The sequence below is a fragment of the Chlorocebus sabaeus genome, chromosome 10 (assembly GCF_047675955.1).
Source record: "Chlorocebus sabaeus isolate Y175 chromosome 10, mChlSab1.0.hap1, whole genome shotgun sequence".
Taxonomy (NCBI): Eukaryota; Metazoa; Chordata; class Mammalia; order Primates; family Cercopithecidae; genus Chlorocebus; species Chlorocebus sabaeus.
This window is the reverse complement of record NC_132913.1, coordinates 114,611,126-114,636,699: the sequence shown is the minus strand read 5'-3', so window position 1 is coordinate 114,636,699 and position 25,574 is coordinate 114,611,126. Positions and strand designations below refer to the sequence as shown.

The 25,574-nt window shown below is 39.5% G+C and overlaps 1 protein-coding gene across 1 annotated transcript in view; it reads left to right on the top strand.

The window, feature by feature from the left end:
- Window positions 1-25,574, top strand: part of COL4A4 (collagen type IV alpha 4 chain) — a 153,921-nt gene that overhangs the window by 89,923 nt on the left and 38,424 nt on the right. The window contains exons 26-36 of the mRNA XM_038001450.2: window positions 5,397-5,465; window positions 7,783-7,890; window positions 8,397-8,615; window positions 10,412-10,573; window positions 11,911-12,081; window positions 13,297-13,440; window positions 15,899-16,006; window positions 17,126-17,307; window positions 18,158-18,221; window positions 20,775-20,855; window positions 24,869-24,976. Of these exons, the coding sequence (XP_037857378.2) occupies window positions 5,397-5,465; window positions 7,783-7,890; window positions 8,397-8,615; window positions 10,412-10,573; window positions 11,911-12,081; window positions 13,297-13,440; window positions 15,899-16,006; window positions 17,126-17,307; window positions 18,158-18,221; window positions 20,775-20,855; window positions 24,869-24,976 (1,416 nt within the window). The remainder of the gene's footprint in view (window positions 1-5,396; window positions 5,466-7,782; window positions 7,891-8,396; window positions 8,616-10,411; window positions 10,574-11,910; window positions 12,082-13,296; window positions 13,441-15,898; window positions 16,007-17,125; window positions 17,308-18,157; window positions 18,222-20,774; window positions 20,856-24,868; window positions 24,977-25,574) is intronic.

Below are 25,574 nucleotides of genomic sequence, written 5' to 3'. Positions count from 1 at the left end.
TTTCCAATGTTACCTTATAGAATTTTTATAGTTTCAGGTCTCATATTTAAGTCTTTGAACCATCTTCAGTTGATTTTTGTGTAAGGTGAGAGATAGGAATCCAGTTTTATTCTGCTAACACATGTAGCTTGCCAATTTTCCCAGCATCATTTATTAAATAGAGTGTCTATCCCCCAATTTTTTGTTTTTGTATGCTTTGTTGAAGATCAGTTAGCTGTATGTATTTGGCTTTGTTTCTGGATTCTCTGAGCTATTCCATTGGTCTATGTGCCTACTTTTACACCAGTACCATGCTGTTTTGGTAACTATAGCCTTGTAGTATAATTTGAAGTTCAGTAATGTGATGTCTCCAGATTTGTTCTTTTTGCTTAGGATTGCTTTGTCTATTCAGGCTCTTTTTTGGTTCAAAACGAAATTCAGGATGGTTTTTTCTAATTCTATGAAAAATGATGTTCATATTTTGATGGAAATTCTATTGAATCTGTAGATTACTTTTGGCAGTATGGTCATTTTCACAATATCGATTATCCCAGTCCATAAACATTGGATGCATTTCCATTTGTTTGTGTCATCTATGATTTCTTTCAACAGTGTTTTGTAGTTCTCCTTTTTGAGAACTTTCACCTCCTTGGTTAAGTATACTTTTAGTTATTTTATTTTATTTTTTGCAGCTGTTGTAAAAGGAATTGAATTCTTAATTTGATTCTCAACTTGATTGTTGTTGATGTATATCAATGCTACTGATTTATGTATAATGATTATGTGACCTGAGACTTTACTGAATTTGTTTATCATATCTAAGAGTAGTTTTGAAGAGTCCTTAGGATTTTGTAGGTGTACAATCATATTATCAGCAAACAGAGATAGTTTGACTTCCTGTTTTCTAATTTTGATGCTGTTTATTTATTTCTCTTGCCTAATTGCTCTGCCTAGTACTTCCAGAACTATGTTGAATAGAAGTGGTGAAAGTGGGCATCCTTGTTTTCTTCCTGTATCCAGGGGGAATGCTTTCAACTTTTTTCCATTCAGTATGTTGCTATCTGTGGGTCTGTCATATATAGTTTTTATTATTTTGAGGTAGGTCCCTTCTATGCCTAGTTCGTTGACAGTTTTTGTCATAAAGGAATGCCGGATTTTGTCGAATGCTTTTTCTGCCTCTATTGATCATATGGTTTTTGTTTTTAATTATGTTTATGTGGTGAATCACATTTATTGACTTGCATATATTAAACCATTCCTGCATCCCTGGGATGAAATCTACTTGATCATGATGAATTCTCTTTTTGATATGCTGTTCAATTCATTTAGCTAGTATTTTGTTAAGGATTTTTGCATCTATATTCATCAAGGAAATTGGTCTGTAGTGTGTGTGTGTGTGTGTGTGTGTGTGCGCGCGCACGCGTGTCTTTTCCTGTTTTGGTATCAGAATGATACTAGCTTAATAGAATGATTTTGGGAGGATGCCTTGTTTATCAATCTTTTGGAATAGTTTCAGTAGGATTTGTACCAATTCTTTTCTTTCAATGTCTAGGTAGAATTTACCGTGAATCCATCTGATCCTGGGTTTTTTTTTGTTGGGAATTTAAAAATTACTGATTCAGTCTCACACTTGTTATTGGTTTGTACGAGGTTTCTATTTCTTCCTGATATAATCTAGTAGGATTGTATGTTTCCAGGAATTTGTTCATTTCCTCTAGATTTCCTAGTTTGTGTGCTTGAAGTTATCCGTGGTAGTCTTGAATGGTCTTTTGTATTTCTGTGGTGTTGGTTGTAATGACCCCAGTTTCAGTTCTAATTGAACTTATTTGGATCTTCTCTCTTCTTGTTTAATCTAGCTAATGGTCTATTGATTTCGTTTATTTTTTCAAGGAACCAGCTTTTTAACCAGCTTTTTATTCATTAATATTTCGTATTTTTTTGGTTTGCATTTCATTTGGTTCACTTTAATCTTTGTTATTTCTTTTATTCTTCTAGCTTTAAGTTTAGTATGCTTTTGTTTTTCTAGTTCCTTGAGATGTGACTTTAGGTTGTCAATTTGTGCTTTTTCAGACTTTCTGATGTAGGCATTTAGCATTATAAACTTTCCTCTTAGCACTGCTTTTGCTGTATTCCAAAGGTGTTGATAACTTGTATCAATATTATCATTCAATTCAAATAATTTTTATATTCCCATCCTGATTTCATTGTTAACCCAGATATCATTCAGGAGCAGATTCTTTAATTTCTGTGTATTTGTATAATTTTGAGGGTTCCTTTTGGAGTTGATTTCTAGTTTTATTCCACTGTGGTCTGAGAAGAGACTTGATATGATTTCAATTTTAAAAAATTTATGGAGACTTATTTTGTGGCCTACCATATGGTCTATCTTGGAGAATGTTCCATGCTTCTGAGAAGAATGTATATTCTGCAGATCTTGGGAAGAATGTTCTGTAAATGTCTGTTAAGTAAATTTGCTCTAGAGTATCACTTACATCCATTGTTTCTCTGTTGACTTTCTGTCATGAAGATCTGTCTAGTGCGGTCAGTGGTGTATTGAAATCTCCCACTATTATTGTTTTGCTGTCTATCTCATTTCTTAGGTCTAGCAGTAATTGTTTTATGAATCTAAAAGCTCCAGTGTTTGTTGCATATAAATTTAGGATTGTAGTATCTTCTTGTTGAATTGATCGTTTTATCATTATATAGTGACCTTCTTTGTCTTTTTGTTTTTACTGTTGTTATTTTGAAGTCTGTTTTTTTCTGATAGAAGAATAGCTATGCCCGCTGGCTTTTGGTTTCTATTTGCATGGAATACATTTTCCTACCCCTTTACCTTGAGTTTATATGAATACTTTTGTGTTAGGTGAGCCTCTTAAAGACAGCAGATATTTGGATTGTGATGTTTTCGTCCATTTTGCCATCCTATATCTTTTAAGTGGAGCGTTTACTCTCAACATGAATATTGAGATGTGAGGTATTGTTCTCTTCATCATGTTAATTGTTACCCAGATAGTTTTCTTTTTATTTTGTTATTGTGTTATAGGCCCTGTGAGTTCTAAACTTCAAGAGGTTCTATTTTGGTGCATATCAGGCTTTTGTTTCAAGGTTTAGAATTTCTTTTAGCATTTCTTGTAGTGTTATGTTTGGTAATGACAAATTTCCTTAGCACTTGCTTGTCTGAAAATGACTTTATTTCTCCTTCATTTATGAAATTTAGTTTTGTAGGATACGAAATTCTTGGTTGACAGTTGTTCTGTATAAGGAGGTTGAAGATAGGACGCCAATCCCTTTTGGCTTGTAAGGTTTCTGTGAGAAGTCTGCTGTAAGTTTGATAGGTTTTCATCTATAAGTTACCTGAGGCATTTGTCTCACTGCTCTTAGAATTCTTGCCTTCATTTTGACTTTAGATAGTCTGATAACTACATGGCTCCGTGAAGATCTTCAGGAGTTCTTTAAGCTTCTTGGCTTTGGATATCTAAATCTGTAGCCAGGCCTTGGAAGTTTTCCTTAATTGCTCCCTCAAATTAGTTCTTTTTTTCTTCTCCCTCAGGAACACGAATTATTCTTAGGTTTGGCTATTTTACTAATACCGTATGTCTCAGAGACTTTGTTCATTTCTTTTTTTCTTCATTTTTGTATGATTGGGTTAATTCAAAAGCCTTGTCTTTGAACTCTGAAATTCTTTCTTCTACTTGTTCTAGTCTATTGTTAAAACTTTCCACTGCATTTTGTAATTCCCTCAGTATGTCTTTCATTTGTCGAAGTTCTGATTGGGTTTTCTCGATTATATCTGTCTGTCTAGAGAATTTTTTTGTTCATATCCTGAACTGCTTTTTAAATTTATTTATGATGTTTTCACCCAGGAAGGTAATTTTGAATATTTTTGTGGCAGAATGTGACATGAAATCATGGAAGCTAAAATGAGTCTCTTCTGGGCAAAGTTATAGCTATGGCATAACAGCTAAATAAAATTTCATCCAGGCACTCTTCAAACCTTATACCTTGTTGAACAAATAAAAGCATTACAATACAATCAATATTTAAAGTAAATCCTTAGGATACTAAAATATCTTTGTTGTTTTATTTATTTGACATACCAAAATTGCTTTTCCTTCATTTCTCAGTATGAACTCACACAATCTGACTATATTAAAATTACATATATGTATATATATTATATATACACACGCAAAGTATAGAATTATTTTTTATAGTCTTTTGAGATAATACCATATATTTTAATTTTTAAAAACTAGTATGTCATTTAAACTGTCATTGTCCATGAAAAACCATTTGCTGGCATTCTAGTGAGAAAAAAGAAGGTATTTTAAATATATTTTACAGTTATGTGAATTTCAAACAATAAAATGACTTTCAGGATTATAGCTGAAAACTCTTAAGAAGGTGGCAAAAAAGGTTTAAGTTTTTTTCTTTTATTTTATATATAGATAGATAGATAGATAGATAGATAGATATATCTTGAGCTACATTGCTAATTGTGAAGTTTTAGAACAAAGTAATATCCTTAGTTCTTGTTTTGATAATATAGAAAGGCAAGCAAGTATCTTGGTATTTGATAAGGTATAAATTCATGCTCTAAAACCCAATAAAATCTGATGTCATTTTTATTCATCTCATATATCTTTGATCTGACAGCATATAAAGAAATGTATTATGAGATATTATTCCTATTATAAAAGAGAAACATTCCATTTTAGGAGATAGGAACTGAGAGGCTCAAACTTTGGTGTCTTATTGATGATATCTCTCTAGAAAATTTTTGATTCATACCCTGAACTACTTATTAACTTTCTTCAAACATTTCTTTAACACGGGGGATGATGCTACTAGATTGCGAAAGTCATTAGGAAAAATGAGACAATATAGTTGAAGCACCTGACCCTCAGTAAATGGTAGCTATTCACATCTAGCCCGGGCTCTTCATGTGCACAATTTCCCCATGTTCATAGTAAGAGACACATTTTCTGAACTCAGCATTGGACACCTACTGCTATTTCATGATTTATCAAAACTTCTCATTGTATTGTGTTAGATATGCGTATAATAGATCTCCATTACATTATTATTATCTACTATCCACGTAGTTCATCTCCATTTCATTTTTATCATCTACATTGTTTTTCTAGATTATTGAAACTTATACTTTTTAGAATCAATATCTTTCTTTTCTTCATTATGTTTAGAACTCTTCTGATGGTTGAAATTCAGATTTCAGGAAAAATCTAAAAATTCTGTATGAAAGCAGCTCAAGTGATCCGATGATACTTGGGAGTCTGTTACTTTGACTTCTGCATGTGCTATATAGAAACATATCCTGGGCAAGTTGTCGCTGAGACAGCCTCACATTCCACTGGGCTATCAGTTATGTGAATGTTGCTTTTCTTTTCTCATTCCAGGTGACACAGTTTCTTGCAATGTGACCTACCCTGGGAGGCAAGGCCCTCCAGGTTTTGACGGACGTCCAGGTATTAGCAATGAGAAGTTACTGTCTTATATACTTCCCAGAGTAAAAGAACCAGCAAGACAGATAAACCAATAGTGAATCCTCTGACTAGTTAGGACATTTCCAAAATTATTTCCAAAGTTTTGTGGGACCGTGGATAGGGGAAAACGGCATTCGTAGTAATTTGTAGTTGGGTCTCTAGTCTGTTGGTTTGAGAACACTCCAGATGGGCTTTTCAAACTTTTGTGCAACAAAATTTACCTTGATTTGCTCACATATCGGTTAAAATGTCTGTCCCTTGAAAGGTTTTTTTTTTTTTTTTTTTTTTTTTTGAGATGGAGTCTCACTCTGTCTCCCAGGCTGGAGTGCAGTGGTGTGATCTTGGCTCACTGCAACCTCCGCCTCCTGGGTTCAAGCGATTCTCCTGCCTCAGTCTCCCAACTAGCTGGGACTCCAAGTGCCCGCCACCACACCCGGCTAATTTTTGTATTTTTAGTAGAGACAGGGTTTCACCATATTGGTTAGGCTGGTCTCAAACTCCTGACCTTGTGATCCGCCCACCTCGGCCTCCCAAAGTGCTGGGATTACAGGTGTGTGCCACCACGCCTGGCCTGAAAGTTTTAAAACTATCTTCTTTCCTTTCCTGTGCCTCAAGAGTGAAAAATGATCATTTGTTTATTGATTATAAGTTTTAGTTTGTTTTACTTTCCAAAAGAACCAACATTTGATCAGAAACATTTGTAAAAAATGCTCAAATATCTCTGTCCTTGTTTGCACACTCATGCCACAACTTCGTTTGTATCAGTCACTTAGGTTTAGATGAATTAAGTCCGAAATCTATCTAAGATATTTTACCTGACTCTTCTTTCTTTAGAGTTCCCTACCCATTCATTACTAGTATGAATAATGACTGACTATTATTCTCTCTACCATCAAATTTCATGACAATAATGTGTAAATAATCTCAAAATCTCAGTGGGCTACAACAACAAACACTTATTTTCTATCTTATGGGTCTGCAGGTTGGTTGGGTTTAGCTGATCTAAGATGGTCTCTGTTGGCTTAGAGTGGAGCTCCAAGTTAGGTTTGGGGTTGCAACATGCATCTCATTGCAAGGCCAGGCTTTTCTCATGTGATTGCAGAAATGCAAGAGGGCCAGCTCAGTTCACAGGCTCCCTCCACACCTCTGACTGGATCATGGTTATTCATTTGCTATTGCCCAAAACAAGTCACATGACCAAGCCCTGGGTAAAAGGGCAGGTAATTACACTCTGCCCACCACAAGTCAATGGCAAGAGTGTGTGGAAATATAATTCCATATCAGCTGAGTTGAGAATTGCAGGTTGATGGATTGAACATTCATTTTTACTTTTACTGGTCATGAGTGGATTAAAAAAAAGTTTGATTACTTTCAGCAGCTTTTAACTCCGAGAGAAGTGATTACTCAAATTTTAATTTGACAGTTGTGCCTCCATTGAAGTTTATGATTAATATGTTATTTTAGCTGAGATAACTCCTTGTAGAAAATCACAGAAGATTTAAAATAAATTCTCTAGGCCAGGCACAGTGGCTCATGCCTGTAAACCCAGCACTTTGGGAGGCCAAGGCGGGTGGATCACGAGGTCAGGAGATCGAGACCATCCTGAATAACATGGTGAAACCCTGTCTCTACTAAAAATACAAAAAATTAGCCGGGCATGGTGGCGGGCGCCTGTAGTCCCAGCTACTCGGGAGACTGAGGCAGGAGAATCGCGTGAACCCGTGAGACGGAGCTTGCAGTAAGCCAAGATCGCGCCACTGCACTCCAGCCTGGGTGACAGAGCAAGACTCTCTCTCTCAAAAAAAAAAAAAAAAAAAAAGATTCTCTATTACTTTTTGCAAGTGCTTTTGCCTATACTTCATTTAAGGGCAAATTCAGTAAGATGCAGGGAAATAGATTTTGGTCTTTAATCTGATCCTGTCTTATCAAGATAGACACTGGCCACAACCTCTTTATCCCTACAAGGGCAGACGATGGTTGCATAGTTGTGTTTTAGACCTAGCATAGGAAGATACCAAAAAAAATCATCTGAATGGTGGCGCAAGTTCCAAAGGCTTTCAGGAAGAATCCTTCACAGGACGGTTTCTGAGAAAGCGCCTTAAGAAAATCACTCCTAGAAAACATTCGTTTGGATCATATGACTTACAACACAATTTTGTAAATTAGGATAGGCAACATCCTTACTTCCATCAAGTAGAAATATTCAAAAAGGACTTAATATAGACTTAAAAAAAATCTCATTTTGTTCACATTAGATTTTGTTTTATTGAGTCTGTGTTTTGTTGTTGTAATTGTTTAGGTCCAAAGGGGTTTCCAGGTCCCCAAGGTGCCCCTGGGCTGAGCGGTTCAGATGGGCATAAAGGCAGACCTGGCACACCAGGAACATCGGAAATACCAGGTCCACCTGGTCAGTGACGTTTTTTATGTTTGTTTTTCTTTCTGCTTTGGGAGTATCTATCAGGAACTTTTTAACATTTCTTCTGATGGATGATTTCACTGAGGAAATGGTCCAGGGATCCCTAGATAATAGGGAAATGCTATTTCTTGATAGACTCTTAGCTATATTGTGATAACTTCAGATTATAATTTTATAAGTTGCCAAGCCTCCTTCCACCTTGAAGCATAATTTATGGGCTATTATTTGTCTATTATGTTGTTGAAACTACTCAGTCCAGCCAGAATGTTTGCCAGAGAAGGAAAGCAATTAGGGAAACATCACTGGCTTATAGGAAACACAAAGTGCAGTTTATCTCTCTACAAAAGGTGGTAAAACAACATTACCTGTTAAACTGCTTTTAATTTTAGTAAATACCCCTGTGTTTTTAAGAAACATATTTTTATCAAAGTAGTCTTATATGTATTTGTTCTATACTTGCACATGTTATCATTAATTTTGTTGTTGTTGTTAAATAGGTTTTCGTGGTGACATAGGAGATCCGGGTTTTGGAGGTGAAAAGGGGTCCTCCCCTGTTGGGCCCCCAGGCCCTCCTGGGTCACCAGGAGTGAATGGTCAGAAAGGAATCCCGGGAGACCCTGCATTTGGTCACCTGGGACCCCCGGGAAAGAGGGGTCTTTCAGGAGTGCCAGGGATAAAAGGACCCAGAGGTGATCCGGGATATCCAGGGGCTGAAGGTATGAGGGCTTTGCTGTCCTTTTGGTGCATAGAGCGGGCTCAGTTTTGGAACAGGTCACTGAAGAATGTTTAGATTATTTTGCTTTAGCCATGTAGAATATAAACAGTTTACCCAAGTGTTTTCCCTCATATGGAGTACTGGTTGCATTTCAAATAACCTGAATCTCCAGCCTTGTCCTTGCATTTTATTGGTTGTTTTCAAATGCAGGGCAGCTCACTGTTGTTCATTCAACTCAGTTTGGTTCCGCAGCTAGTATGTTGGTGCTGCAAAGGCCAAGAGCAGGGACTGTGTAACCTGTCTGGGGCTGTTGCCAGGTGGAAGGTAGGCAGGCCTGATTGTAAAGAGGAAGAGTAGCTTAGAGGCTGGAGCTGTAGGCTGGCATCTGGGAACACTCTGTGGGAGAGCTGGGCATGAGCTGAGCTTAGAGGGCAAGCTGCCTTCAGATAGAAGACAGGGTAGAGGGACTTTCATTCCATCTGGGGTGGCAGGCAGGGCATCAAATGCAAAAGAGGAAGATGGCCCGGACACTGATTCATATCCTTTTCTAAAATCTGTAAGGATCCTTCAGGATCCCCAGTGGAGTTTTTCAGATTTTAATATACTTAAAAATAACCAAGTAGGGGTGGGGCAGCTCATGAAAATTATTGTCTTCAGGACCCCAGTCTGAGGAATTCTGATTCATTATTTCTGGGGTGGGGCCCCACATGTGAACTTCAGTGGGCCTCTTGGATGATGGTGATCAAGATGTGGACTGCAGACCAGATGTTTACAAACAACATTCTGGTTCTTTTCTAAAAGTGGGTGGGCCAATGTTTATTAGGCATCCACTAGAGTACATTAGCACAGGACGTGTGGAGGGGAGGAGGAGAATTAGCACCCTCAAGGAGCTTGTATGGAAGTTTGTAAATAAAAATATTCATATTCAAAGAAACAATTAATTGGAAAGTAACAGGTGAAACATGATGTAAGTCAGTAAAAATAATGACCCAGTAATCCGACTGTCTCACTTGTGAAAATGTATCTAAGGGAAGTGTTCAATGGAAGAAAGTTATAGATATGAAAATGCTCTCGTAGTATTATCTACAGCAGAGGAATAATTGGGAAGAACAAAGACAGACACACACATACAGGCACTCTCTCTCTCGAAGAAATATCATCCAGTCATTAGCAATTAAAATCATATTTGTAAAGACTGCAACAAAATGGAAAACATTTACAGATTAATATGCAATCTGAAGTGCTCCAACAACTGAATTTGCACTGTGATTACTATTTTTAAATGTAAACATGTGAACCAAAATGCAAAGAAAACATAGGAAAACAAAGTAGATTTTTGGGTTAGGGTGTGGAATGATGGGGGATGTTCTTTCCTGAAGATTATGACACTGTTTTTCCAGTAAGTAGAAATTTGAGAGTGCAAGTGATGAAATATTTCATAAAATACAAATGCATACAGCACAAACTGGGTTTGTAAATATTGTAGAGATTTGGTGTAAAGCTTGATGCAAAGTTAGAGGTTAATTAAAATTAGGAAGAAGCAAGTGGTTTCTTACTTGCATTGGCAGCTTTGCAGTTCACATAACCTTATCAAGTAACTCACTTAGCAATGCAATCTCTCTTCATAAGGAACTCATTACGTCTATGATAAGAAATCCATTCAAAGACTTAACCCATTTGAGCACTGATTCAGGATGAAAATGTTCACCTCCAGTACTGATATGCCTGAACAATTCATCATGGGCCATCTGTATAGTTTTATGTCACAAATGTCATGGATGCATTGTATCATTTCAGGGCCAGCTGGCATTCCTGGATTCCCAGGTCTCAAAGGTCCCAAAGGCAGAGAGGGACATGCTGGGTTTCCAGGTGTCCCAGGTCCACCTGGCCATTCCTGTGAAAGAGGTGCTCCAGGAATACCAGGGCAACCGGGACTCCCTGGGGATCCAGGTAGCCCAGGTAAGTGTCAAGAACTGTAAAGGGTCTGGGGCTTACCCTACTTACAACTAAATAAGCTCCCCTCTTTCTTTTTTATGAATGCCGCCAAAAGCAAGAGTGCTGAGTCAGAGATAAAGGATTTCATTACTCATGAGTTTCATGTTGGTTTGCATCATTTCCCTGTGTCACCCAAGTCTCATGGGGCAACATAGTGGGCCAGTAGACCACTCACACAGTGGGTTCCTTTATATGGGAGGAGCCCTGAGCCAAGGAACCACTGCTTTATAGCAGCCTGTGAGAAAGTCTGCTTTTCCTATTGAGGAAAGTGCTATATCATCTATCAAGGGTGCTTGCTGCAAACACAAGCTTGAGAAGTTTCCCAGAGAAAGAGCATCAGGATCTTGCATTCTTGGCATATCCATCAAGATGTAGGAACACAAGAAACCCCCGGAGTGTCTCCTAATACAAGGTGCAGGGAGGCTGTCTTAGTCCATTTGCACTGCTCTACCAAATACCTTAAGCTAGGCAATTTATAAACAACAAATTTATTTCTTATGGCTCAGGAGGCTGGGAAGTCCAAGATCAAGCTGCCAGCAGATCTGGTGTGCCTTCCTGTGTCCTCACAAGTGGAGGAGGCAAACAGCTCTTTTGCACCTCTTTAATAAGGTCACCAATCTTATTGATGAGGGCTCTGCCCTAATGACTTAATCACCTCCCCAGGTCTTCACCTCTTAATACTATCACATTGGTGATTAACTTTCAACATATGAATTTTGGAGGGATACATTCAGAACATAGCATGGGCTATTTTCAATATGATCTTCATTTCACTATTCACATTGTTTACTCTGTTGTTTAAATCCCATTGCTTTTATCCAAATGCAGTAATATATACACTTGAAAAATTAAAACAAGATTGAGGCAAAACTTTCCACTACAGCCATATTTCTAGCACCAACAACGCTAGACATCAGCTCTGACTTCTGACTGAAGTTCGCTCGGCTGTAGAGCTTCAGGAAAAAAGTTTTCTTTTTTTAGTTTTCTTCTGTTAGTTTCTTTCCAGCAAGAGGAAATACAAATACAATGTTTGTTTTTTCTTTCTGTTTTCCATTAAAAATACTTTTATAATCTTCATTCATCCCTGCTGGGAAACATTTACTCAAGTGATCTGCCCTTCTATTCATATCATCTAGAAAAATATATTCTTAGATTGATGGAAAGTTGCTACTATTATTTTAGCCAACAAATATTGCTTTACTGTTGTGTAATGCATTGTTTAAGCTACTGTATGTTTTTCCTGCTGTGTGTGAAGCCAGTGTTCAGCCTTCACGCACTGTGGTCACTGTGGTTTGTCTTAGGTGCTCCAGGTGGGAAAGGACTGCCGGGAGATGTGGGGCCTCCTGGGCCAGCTGGAATGAAAGGTCTCCCTGGACTCCCAGGACGGCCTGGGGCACACGGTCCCCCGGGCCTCCCAGGAATCCCAGGTCCCTTTGGGGATGATGGGCTACCTGGTCCTCCAGGTCCAAAAGGTAGGTAGTGCTTTTCCATGATGTCCCCCCATCTTAGAAACATGAAATCCACTGCCAACTGAAGACTGGACAGATGACCACATGAAAAGAGTTAACTGTTAGTCTGGCTTTGTCCTTTCCTTAATGATGCCTCCCTTGCTCTTGTCCTCTGCATCGTTATTTCCAGTGGCAGAATGTTTCTGTGCTGGTCAATGGGAAAAGGGGTTTGAAGGTGTTAGGGCCACAGAATTCCTGAGGACTGGGTAGCACAGTAAAGTCCTAGGGTCGGGGAAGGTGCCTTTTCATTTTGGATGGGGTCCCCACTCTCATCCCCACCCCTAGTTGGGGGATTAGGACTCAGACACATCAGGGCCCCCACTTCAGGTCTGTACGTAGGAAACTGAGGACAGGGCAGCAGAGCATGGATTTTTTTCTTTTCTTTTTTTTTTTTTTTTGGGGGGGACAGAGCCTTGCTCTGTAGCCCAGGCTAGAGGGCAGTGGCAGGATCATAGCTCACTGCAGCCTGGAACTCCTGGGCTCAAGTGATCCTCCCACCTCAGCCAGACTCACATGTGAGTCTAGGACTACAGGCATGTGCCACCACACCTGGCTAATTTTTTTTTTTTTTTTCCTAGGAGAGAGGATCTCCCTGTTTTACCCAGGCTGATCTTGAAATCCTGGCCTCAGGGATCCTCCTGTCTTGGTCTCCATAGTGCCAGGATTACAGGTCTGAGCCACTGTGCCCAACCGAGCCCAGCTATTAAGCACAGTGAGGTTGACAATTGTTGTTTACTTTGAATACAAACTCAGCATTAGGCGGGAGTTTGCATCTGTAGATGAACTACAGGAACACAATATATAAGAATCATACTAGTCTTTCCTAGGGCCGGGCACAGTGGCTCACACCTATAATCCCAGCATTTCGGGAGGCTGAGGCGGGTGGATCACTTGAGGCTAGGAGTTTGAGACCAGCCTGGCCAACATGGTGAAACTCCATCTGTACTAAAAATACAAAAATTAGTCAAGTGCGGTGGCTCACGCCTGTAATCCCAGCTACTTGGGAGGCCAAGGGAGGAGAATCACTTGAACTTGGGAGGCAGAGGTAGCAACGAGCCGAGGTGGTGCCACTGCCCTTCAGCCTGGGTGACGGAGTGAGACTCTGTCCACCTCCCCCTGCTGAAAAAGTAAATAAATAATAAAATATTTTCCTAAAACTTTATGCTCTCATTTCACCAGGACCCCGGGGGCTGCCTGGTTTCCCAGGTTTTCCCGGAGAACGAGGAAAGCCTGGTGCAGAGGGATGTCCTGGCACAAAGGGAGAACCCGGCGAGAAGGGCATGTCTGGCTTTCCCGGAGACCGGGGAGTGAGAGGGGCCAAAGGTAAATAAAATGCAGCCATGCAACATGCGTTTGTTTCTGGTATTTGATCCAAACCTAGAAATGTGATCTCTGAAATATAAAACAGGACCTTTCTGAAGCTTGGATTCCTCTTCCTTTCAGTTGTATGGTGTTTGTTTTAGATTTTTAAACAAAATTCATTTTCTTTACCTTTTAATCTTATTACATATACATGGCATATGAACTGCTTTATTAATTGAAAAGTAATTAACAAGTGGTTCTTTTTTTTTTTTGAGACGGAGTCTCGCTCTGTCACCCATGCTGGAGTGCAGTGGCGCGATCTCGGCTCACTGCAAGCTCCGCCTCCCGGGTTCACGCTATTCTCCTGCCTCAGTCTCCCGAGTAGCTGGGACTACAGGTGCCTGCCACCACGCCCGGCTAATTTTTTGTAGTTTTAATAGAGACAGGGTTTCACCGTGTTAGCCAGGATGGTCTCGATCTCCTGACCTTGTGATCCACCCTCCCCGGCCTCCCAAAGTGCTGGGATTACAGGAGTGAGCCACCGCGCCCGGCCTAACAAGTAGTTCTTAAGGCACCGATTTATAGCTTCTAGGTTTCAGAGAACTTTCTCACCTTTTGGGAAGGGAGCCTCTTGTTCTCCAACCTCTGTTTCAGTTAGAACAGAGGCTAGTAAGCTCTTCCTGTAAAAAGCACAGTAATAACAATTTCGGGCTTTGCAGGCCTTCTGGTCTCTGTCACAGTGACTCAAGTCTGCTTTGGTAGCATGAAAGCAGACATAGACAACACAGAAACAAACATAAAATAAAATTTTCAATAAGATGGTATTTATGGATACTAAGGTTTGAATTTCATATAATTTTCACACCATGAAATATTACCTTGTTTTTGAGATTTACCCCTCAACCATTTCACAGTGTAAAAACCATTTGCATCTCATGTGCTGACAGAACTGACAGCAGAAGGGATTTGGCCCATGGGCTGCAGTTTACCAACCTCTGAACTACCATGAGTCCACTTTCATCTGGGCCACAAGTAGAGTTTCCCCAAGTTTCATTTGAAAAAAATGTTTTCTGTCCGGGCGCGGTGGCTCACGCCTGTAATCCCAGCACTTTGGGAGGCCGAGGTGGGTGGATCACAAGGTTAGGAGATCGAGACCATCCTGGCTAACATGGTGAAACCCTGTCTCTACTAAAACTACAAAAAATTAGCCAGGCGTGTGGGCGGGCACCTGTAGTCCCAGCTACTCAGTAGGCTGAGGCAGGAGAATGGTGTGAACCTGGGAGGCAGAGCTTGCAGTGAGCCGAGATTGCGCCACTGCACTCCAGCCTGGGTGACAGAGCGAGACTCCGTCTCCAAAAAAAAAATTTTCTTTACTATGAAAAATAAGTTTTTGAGAGCAATGGTTTAAATATTATGTCCTCATCCCTGTTAAATGTTTACTCCCACTTCTTAGTTCTGGGGCACTAATGGGTGAAGATAATATTTCCTTTCCAGTGTTGAGAAAAAAATGATTGACAATTTTCAGACCCAAGGATTTTTGCCCTTAAGGCCTTTTGGGCAAGTAGCCTCATATTGTATTAAAATTACCTTTTCTTAGTTGATTGATTCTACCACAATTTTTTGTTTTACTAACTTGTACATTATGTAGAATCACGGAACCAAAGAGTCACTCTTTGCTAGCTTAGATAAGTGATGTTTGCTGTGCTATTATGCTACTATACAATTATCCCACTAAAAATTAAAATTTGGACTAATGCCAGTGATGGGCTAGTAAACTAGTTCTTTGAAATAAAAAAAAAAAAAAAAGCACTGTGGTTTTTAGTGTTTGCTGAGTGCCACACTGTAAATACTCCTGCCATGGCTGATTTAAAGTTAGCAATGGTTTAACAACTGGCTTGCAGGGTTCTTGAATTGTGGTAATTGGCACTCGTCAAGCTGGTAGGAGCCCACGCCTGCACACTGCTATAGCTGGGCAGTGTTTACAAAATCAGGCAGAAGTACACTACGTCCTTCCTACCTTTCGGAAGTCACTGTGAGGAGTGCCACATTGAGATAAGTGTCTGTTCTTTCAATACAAGGAAAGTAAGAGAGGATGGCTAGGAGGAGACATGGAACTGGAAATATGAGATGGGTAAATTCAAACTTTATAGCACAAAGCGACTTTTTTTGTAGACTGGAACTTTTCAAATCTGTCTTAACCTCAGTGAAGACCCAGACCAGTTTGGCTGAATTTGGCAAACATTCAGTGAGCACTCCCGGTACACCAGACTCTGTGACTGGACAAGTGGGGTCAGGAATGTAAAAGATGACTGACCTTCCTTTAGGAAATCAGCCAACGATGGTGATGTTTTGTGATCTACATAAATACAGCTTCGTAGGTTAAGTGGGAATTTGTAATTTGGGAGTGAAATGTGGTAACAGATGAATTATGTGTGCGATGTTCCTGTTCGTTTTGTTCTTGCATAATTAATATCTATAGGAGCCATAGGACCTCCTGGAGATGAAGGAGAAATGGCTATCATTTCCAAAAAGGGAAAACCCGGGGAACCTGGGCCTCCTGGAGATGATGGATTCCCAGGAGAAAGAGGTAAACACTTAGAGTTTTCAACCATATCAAATAAGTTGACATCCTTACAGATCACATGTGTAGGCAACTTTCCCCAATAACAGAGATTAGAAAAGGCCTTTTTTTTTTTTTTTTTGAGATGGAATTTCGCTCTTGTCACCCAGGCTGGAGTGCAGTGGCACCATCTCAGCTCATTGCAACCTCTGCCTCCTGGGTTCAAGCGATTCTCCTGCCTCAGCCTCCCGAGTAGCTGGAATTACAGGTGCATGCCACCACACCTGACTAATTTTTGTATTTTTAGTAGAGACGTGAGTTTTACCATGTTGGCCAGGCTGGTCTCAAACTCCTGGTGATCCACCCGCCTTGGCCTCCCAAAGTGCTGGATTACAGGTGTGAGCCACCACGAGAAAAGGCCATTTTTTAGATACAAATAAACCTTGTGGTACATTTTTTGCTTCTCCATGCTAAAACTTAGCTGAAGTTCCTGTGTATTCCTAGATTTGGATATTCTAAACTAGGATCAACCTGAGCTATACAAAAACTACTGGTTTCAGGTTTGGTAATTGATTTTAAAGTGAATAGCACAATGACTGTTCAAGTCATTATGACCAGTGCCTCTCAAACTTCAGCACATTAATCACCTGGAGAGCTTGTTAAAATGCAGATTCTGATTCAGCAGCTCTGGAGCAGCCAGGGATCCTGCCTTTCTAACAGACGCCCCAATGCCCATGCTAACGGTCCACAGAAACATTGCAGAGCGAGGATTTTTGACAACCCCGTTTGTGTGCTCCTCCAAGGTCAGACTTAATCTGCATGAGGTGCTCATCTCTCAGCTAGTTGTTAGAGGGTAAATATTTTAACTTTTCTGGGTAAGTGCTTCTTCATTTGTAAAATAAGCAGTTGAAGCAAATAATCCTGTGTGCTCCCTCCCACCTCTGATAGTCCTTAGATGTTCTCAGGCAGCTTCTTTCATCAGTGAAGTCACTGAAACCAGAAATGATCAGGAAGCGGCTTGGGGCGGGAATCAGAATCCTCAATAACCTTTGGCTTTATCTCCTAAAAGTAGGATGAAGTCCCTCAGCCTAACTATTACCTAGCTCAAAATTTCAGCAGAGACCTTAATACTTCCAACTTCATCAGGTGATAAAGGAACACCCGGGATGCAAGGGAGAAGAGGAGAGCCAGGAAGATATGGACCACCTGGATTTCACAGAGGGGAACCTGGTGAGAAAGGTCAGCCAGGGCCTCCTGGACCCCCAGGCCCTCCAGGCTCAACTGGGCTAAGAGGGTTCATTGGTTTTCCAGGACTTCCAGGTGACCAGGTAAGGTGCTAGTGCTTTGTGGGGGGAGAGATAAAACCTTTCCACTCTTAGGATGTCCGTAAGGGGCTATAATTTGCCAGCATATATACCATTGCCCTTTCACTGGCTTTTAGAATGTAAGGTGTAGCCCAAGGAGAAAACAGAGCCTTCTAGAAGGCCACAATGAAACTAACATTTCTGACCAGTGCACCTGCCTGGTTCCCCTAAAATAGAGGACCAAGGCACGTAATCGCTATCCCCCAGCCTGGTTTAAACCACCCACGAAGACTTGCCTCATGACCACTGGTTTACTGGAATGAAAGTCGTCCTGAAAAATCACCCAAATCCTCTCTTTAAAGTCTTCCAGTTTCAGATATCACAGATTTTGCTTTAAATATATTTAGTCTTCACAACCATGAGTGAAATATCCTTTGAGAATCCAGGAGGTACAATATGTGTAGTAGCCAACATTATACTTCTGGAAAATGCATAACTCACTATCCATCTTTTGGAATGAAATGGATTTTTAAAGTCTTTCATTTGCTATGACTTATAATACTATTTTATTTAGTATCAACTTGTTTATTTGTAATTTAAAATTCAAATTAGTAACACAATTACTGTTTCACAACCAAGTGTAGAGAATGGGATGCTACCAGTTGCTATTGAGAACTCTAATTCTGGAGGCACTATATCAACTTTGAAAAACTAGATCCAAGTAGTGGGAGACTTGCAATGCATTTCAACTTTCATTACCACTGCAAAGTACAAAAACCGAATTAGTTACAGAAAATTACAACTGGATCGTGTCGTGCATGTGCCATTTGTATTTGAAATCTGATTAAGGCCTTTTGTTTCATTAAACTGTCAGGGTGAGCCAGGTTCTCCAGGTCCCCCTGGATTTTCAGGAATCGATGGAGCAAGAGGACCTAAAGGTACGATTTGGAGATACAGAAGCCACCTGTCAAATGCATAGTCCTGAGTGTTTCTAACATTATAAACAAGTGCCTGTTACATGATAAGCAAAGTGTATCAAAGAAACTGCAGCACCCAAGGGGCTCTTCTTAGACAGTCAAACACTCAAGATCCAAATGTTCTACAGTTGTCATTCAGATCCAAGGGTATCAGATAGAAAACAGCATGCCTGCAGGCTCTTCATGTCTTCCTCTTCCATGAGAGTCCCAGCAGCAGTCCATGGAGTGACTGCAGCCCCTCAAGTAACAGCTCAGTTGCAAGGATAACAGATTCACATCAGTGGGTAGTGCCCGCAGGGATAACAGATCCACATCAGTGGGCAGTGCCCACCTTGGCTTAGAAACCCTATGTCCCACAGGAGTCAGTATCTTTTCTAAGGACTCCATAAGTACAGCTTTTAGAGTCCCAGTTAGGACATAGAGGCTAAAGCCATGACTTTCCAGCAGGTGCTAAGAGTTCACTTGAGAAGTTCCAAGATAGATGTAATTTACAATTGGGTTTTTTTTTTTATTCACTATAAGTCAAGGTCAGCAAAGTATTTTTTCCTAAAGAGCCAGATAATAATGATTTTCAGCTTGTTGGGCTATATGGTCTCAGTCACAACTATTCAACTGTGTTGTTATAGTGTGAAAGCAGCTATAGACTATATGCAAACAAAGGAGTGTGGCTGTTTTCCAATAGAATTTTATTTGCAAAATTGGCTGCAGGCTACATTTGGCCCCATGGGCCTTAGTTTACCTTGTGTCAAAAACAATGTTGCATTGTAACACACCTAACATTCTAGTGAAAGAGAGGCTTCATTAACCCTTTATTCAGACAAACAAGTAAACAAACAAAGAGCAGGATATCTTAGTTGCAATGTTTGCATAAAACCTTTAATAGTTTTACTATCTTGGTATACCATTGGGTTGATATTTTTCTTTAAATCTACTTTCAAATGATTCACCTTTTTAACCTTAGCCTTAGCCTAACTAGCTGTAAATTCACAGGTTAACATGCAGTTATCCTTTATTTTGATATAAGTTAAAATAAATTTAAAATATAAAATACTAGTTAATGAACCACCTACAATCCTCTGTCTTACTACTTTGAGAGACACTCTATAAATAATATGCTAAATGCTGTAAGAAATATGACCTGTGTGGGTTTATTTCTTCAGAAAGAATATAATCTAGATCCCTTCTTGGGAAATGGTTACAAATAGAAAAAATTTTATATTTGATTTTGATATTTTATAACTTCAGGGTTCAGAAGTCACTCCTTTTCCACTTACCTATACATTTATTATAGTCTCTTTACCTTTCTTTCACAGTAAAAACCTACCTCTTCTCACTTCCTTCATACTTGTATTGGGCCATACTTACAAGGAATTGAAATGCACTCAAGATACCTGGAGTCAAAGATGTCTTATGGATCCCACAGATAGGAGACATAGTTCTGCCAAGGCTAAAGGGACCCTAGCCCTTAAGCAATCTATGGTTTCTCACTTTTTCCCATGGTATATTTTTTTACTTAACTGTCTACCAACTGGCTTCATCTCTCTCTACACAGTATCTTTTCTGGATATTTCTGGATATGTTGGGTTGCACTCTAATATGTTCTACATCAGGACAACTCATGATAATGCTCTTGGTTTCTGCCCCAATAGCCAAGGACTTCAAATTCTCACTTTCTTATTCCATCTTCTCAAGGAAAGACTTGTCTGACCTGGAATGGGCCAGAATTCCACCCCTCAAGCAATTGGCCATGATTATGAGTAGAGTCAGATAGGAGAAAGGCTTCCACAAGGTGCTGGTGGGACCCCTTTAGAAAGGGGTGTAAATGGGCAATTACTGTAAGATACACCTAACTTACCTCTCTAATTCTCTTGAAACCCCATCTGTTTTCTTGCCTTTCCTCCCACTCCATTTTGAGTGCTCCACTTCAAACTGGCTCCCAACCATAATGTAGGTCCTTGTGTCTGGAAGCATTATGGAGTGTCCAGTAGCTTTGTGGGACTGTGGGAGTCATGGCCTACAGTGACTTTTGAATGTGCCATCTGTTGTCATCAATGCAGTATGCCTTTGTGATTTTCTTTTTCTAGGACACTGAGTTGAGCTGCCTTATAAAAGAGCTTGAAATATGATTGCAGCAGCCAAAACAGTGACAATTTTTGCTTTTTGTTTCAAAAACATAAGGATATAGTCACTCAATGCCAAATAATTTCTTAGCTAGAAACTTAAATTGGAAAATTTTTTCAGGACTTAAAAACTCAAACTTATCAAGACCTGGAGATCCTTATGATTGTGATGAACTCTAAAACTGTGTGTGTGTATGTGTGTGTGTGGTATGTAAAATGCATCTTGCATTTTATATTTCTATTTGTTCTTGTTTAGAAAAGAAATATTTAAAAATACTCTCCTAAAATATCTGAAGATAAGCTATATAGACAAATACCATAAACGTTATTGTCACCTGTATGAGACCAAATTAAATTGCCTAAAATAATGTAACATGCATTTTATCCCTTTCAGGAAACAAAGGTGACCCTGCCCCTGCCAGTCACTTTGGTCCACCTGGTCCAAAGGGTGAGCCAGGTAGCTCTGGATGTCCAGGTATAGCTGCATATTTTTCTTACTAAAACAAAAAAATATAGTTTAGTTTGAAAAGCAGAACAGTTACTTCTAGCTGGCAATGATCATATCAATATTTTCTTCCCCCTTTGTGCATTAAGGTACAGATAAACTGGATTATATATAAGCACTTCCATAGCATTCCTGGCCTAGAAGAACACCAGGGTTATACACTAAGGATTCGCAATCATTTTTCCATCATGGCTCATGTGACCGATGATGCTGACACAACAGTAAACTCCCCAGGTGTGCCCATATTTTGGCAAACTCAAAAATGAATATTGCAAACAATTAAAATCTGGACCATTTTGTACCCTCTATCATTTAAAATGATGCATTCGCAATAACCACTCACACTGACTACAGCTGCAAGTTGTCATTCCAGCTCTTTCTTTCTGCTGAGAAACGCATATGCCAGTGTAAGTGAGGTGCACCATTGTTGAGCTATCATTGAATCTATTTTAATTTACTAAAAATCAAACCAAATCAAGCAAACGTAAGCCTCATCACCGACAAGAAATCTAAGTCATTTAAAACAGTATTTTGCTTCTCAACAACAATTAACATGGAATCCTTTAGAATGGATTGTGATGCACCATTGAGTTCTTGTGACAGTTGAGGCCACAACTGGCTACATTAGATGACCCACAGCAGAAGGGAAGTGCCAGTGCTATGCACAGCTCCGTGCTTTACAGGCAAAGGGAAACCATTTGAGTTCAAGCCAACAGAACAGGACCCCTAGAGGAGAAAGCAGCCTTGGGACAGAATGCTCTATTGGTTTGCACTCATATGTTTACATTTCAGAAAATGTTGGAGACATTAATTGGTCCCCCCTTTCTGGACCTTATAGAAATGCATCAATATTTAAAATATGCGTATCCCTTGACTTAGAAATTCTCCTAGGAATTTATCTGGAGTCAATAATCAGACAAGTGTACAAAGATGCATGCCCAGGAATGTGCATTGTTTGGATGGAACAAATGTCCATCCACAGATGCCTGGTTAAATAAGTTATACCCCAGGGCATTCAGCCAATAGTGGTCAGGTTAGAAACCAGGTTTGTGTTTAGATGGGTCCCTTGTAAATTAAAACACCTTGTATTAATAAATGTGTGCATTACCTTAAAATTCCCTCTGGCAATAGCTGTGTTTCATTTCATATAACAGAAAGAATATTAGATATTTTCTGAGCAGAACTACATGAGAAATTTTATTTTCTTTGTTTTTATAAGATTGTTAAAATGGAAGTCTAACAAAAACAAGTTAGTACAGTGACAAAAACGACCTTTCCCACCTTCTTCCCACTCTTTCTTATGGGTCTTTCACCTCTGACATGAACAAATACATTTAGATAGTGTGTGTATATATGTGTGTGTGTGTGTGTATGTGTGTGTGTGTATTTTAGATGGAGTCTTGCTCTTTCGCCCAGGCTGGAGTGCAGTGGCACGATCTTGGCTCACTGCAACCTCCGCCTTCTGGGTTCAAGCAGTTCTCCCACCTTAGCCTCCCAAGTAGCTGGGACTACAGGTGTGCTCTACCACACCTAGTATTTTTGGTAGAGACAGAGTTTCACCATGTTGGCTAGGCTGGTCTCAAACTACTGGCCTCAAGTGATCTGCCTGCCTCGGCTTCCCAAAGTGCTGGGATTACAGGTGTGATCCACTGTGCCCGGCCTAGGCTATAGTATAATATTTTAACTGAACTGTATAACTGAAGTGTACATTTGATGGGGAAAATAGTTTTGAGGTCAGCGTTATGGAAGTTCATGACAAATATCAAAGTGAGAAGCCTCAGAAGGGAAAAATCAGTGGCTCAAAGTCAACCATTATTACTTCACCTGTGATCTTGGATAAGCTGAGTATCTTCTCTGAGCGTAGTTTCCTCACCTGTAAACTGGCCGTATGCATATTGCAGGATTGTCCTGAGGATCAAACGAAAGAACCTGAAACTGAAAATGACTATAGAAATGTAAAGTGCAGTGATCATCATTGTCATCATCATTATCAGTCAGCAAAACCTGAAGACATTTTCTTATACTTACTGGTATTTTTATGTAAACCCCAAAGATAAGATTTTATTACCTCAGAGTAGTCCAAAATGGGGGCCTGTGATGTTACCTAGTATTTTAAGTTAAAAATCATAGATCTGAGTGATTTTACACTTAGGCTAACTTTTTCAGAAAGTTTGCCTTGGCAGAATTTGCCTGTTCTCATGTGGTTACCACCATTTAAATTGGCCCCTTTCCCATATGCCATGGCCTCAGCTTAGAAATTTTAAATTATATTATATGTTATTCACCAGAGTAGAGTTTACTTAATACACTATTTCCATTGACTGGAGAAAGCTGCATTGAATTCGAATGAGCATCGTGAGAAGGCATAGATTTGCAGCTGGTTTTGGGATTATATGTGATTATCTTGGGTTCAGTCCTACCCACTCTGCACTCTATTCAGAGAGAAAATATAGTACAAATTAACTCAGAAGTTCTGTTCTTAACACAAACCCACAAAATTCAGGAGACAAGGTGTGTTTTTTTTGTTTTTTGTTTTTTGGTTTTTAATATTTCAGTGTTTTCATTTGTGGATGAGAATACTGCTGCTTTACCTTTACTGTAGGAATGTTTTCAGGATAAATAAGATAGTATAGAGTGAGACTAATAAATGGTAAATTTGATCAGGGAACAGTTATAGACGAACGAAAGATTGTTTCATGTGTGCTATAATAAATGATGACTGTAGCCCCCACCACGGTTTGTAAATACAGAGACATACATTTTATGTACAGATTCAACCAGTGATTTTCAGCACACACTCTTGGTTTATCCCATAAACATGCATTAAACTCATACATTGTAAATAAACCCATGGGGAAATAGTCATCCTCTTTAGTAATCAAAGAAATGTAATTTCAAGTGTCTGAAATATCATTTTATCCTTAATAAATTAGCAAGAAAAGAAGTCAGCAAACTAAAATGTCCTCAGTAAGAACATGGCATGCTCTTGGAGCTGTGGGTGGGTTCCACATGGTGGTATGAGTCAGTGCAGTACTTACTCTGAAGTACTGGCAACCTGTATCAAGAACCAAAGGCTGAATGGTCTGTTGTAGAAAACTAGAGAAGAACCAAATTGTGCCCTGTGGCAAGTCACTGTCATGAGAAAAGGACCGTTTTAAACTGTTAAAAATGGAAAAGACCTATCCATTAGATGTTATGGGTGATTCTGGGATGAAACATGGTGTGGACAAACCAACTGTGAAGGACATTAAGGGGAGAATTGGGGGCATTCAAGTATGGGGATGAGTATTTGATGGTATTAAGAATTGCTATTAATTTTCTTGGCTGTGAAAATGTTATTTTGGCAATGGAGAAAAACGTTCCTATTTTTCAGACATTTTACCTCCTGAAGTATTTAGGGATGGAATTACACTATGGTGTGATGTACTTTAAAATACTTCAGCATTTAAAATGCATTTGAAAATACCAAAATATCATGCTATTTGTCCAGAAATTCTACTCCTAGGAATTTTTCCTAAGGAAATAATTTAATAGGAGAAAAAAAATTGATGAGAGACATATAAAGAGCATTATGGATAACAGCAGAGTTAAAGATAACTTAAATGGCCAATAGTAAAAGAAAATTGAATTAGTTAATTTAATTAAGATTGACTTAAAAAGCTATTGACTACTTAAAAATGATAATTAGGAAAACCAATATAAACTTGGAAAATTACTTATGCTACAACACTAGTTTTAAAAATCAGAATATAAAATTGTGGCTATCATCTGTACATGTATGCACATATGGAGACTTGTGTTAAGCTGGTGGGATTGTGGGCATTTTGTTATCAATATCTCATTAATGTTATTTGCCTTTCCAATAGAAACTATTTAAAAATAAAAATGTAAGGATAGGAAAGAATAGGGTGGGCTGAAGTTGGTGATTTTACAGATTCACTCTCTCAAACAGCAACTTGGATGTTTGATCTTTCCTTCTTTAGGCCATTTTGGAGCATCCGGAGAGCAGGGCTTGCCTGGCGTTCAAGGGCCCAGAGGATCACCTGGATGGCCAGGACCACCTGGCTCCTCTGGACCACCAGGGTGCCCAGGTACCTTGAAAGGGAATCTGGAGACTTCCTGAGCACTCTTGTGTCTCAGAGTGTTTCAGAAACAACCAGTCTTTAATTAGACCTAAATTCAGATATGGCTCTGCCGTTTCCCAGACCTGTGACTTCGGATAGGTCACTTAAGCTCACCTGTGCCTCACCTATAAGCTAGCGGGTTTCACCGAGTGACTTGGAGTAGATTAAGACAGCACCTGTAAAGTGCCTAGCGTGGCACCAGACACAAAAGAATGGTTGGACAGATAGCAACTCCTTTCTTTTTAGTTTTTGTTTTTTTAGAGAGAGAGGGCCTCACTCTATTAACAAGGCTGGAGTATGGTGGCATAATCACAGCTCACTGTAGCCTCGAACTCCTGGCCTCAGGGAGGCTGTCTCAGCCTCCCAACGTGCCAGGATTACAGGCATGAGCCACTGTGCCTGGTCCAGATAGCAGCTCCTTTCCAGCGCTTTGCATTTCCCCTGCCATTCAGGATTCTTTCTTTTCCCCCGCTCTCGACCTAAGGCAGATGCCACACTTACAGCACAGTATTTTAATGGATACTTTTCCTGACAATTCAGAAAAAAGAAAGTTTAAAACTATAAT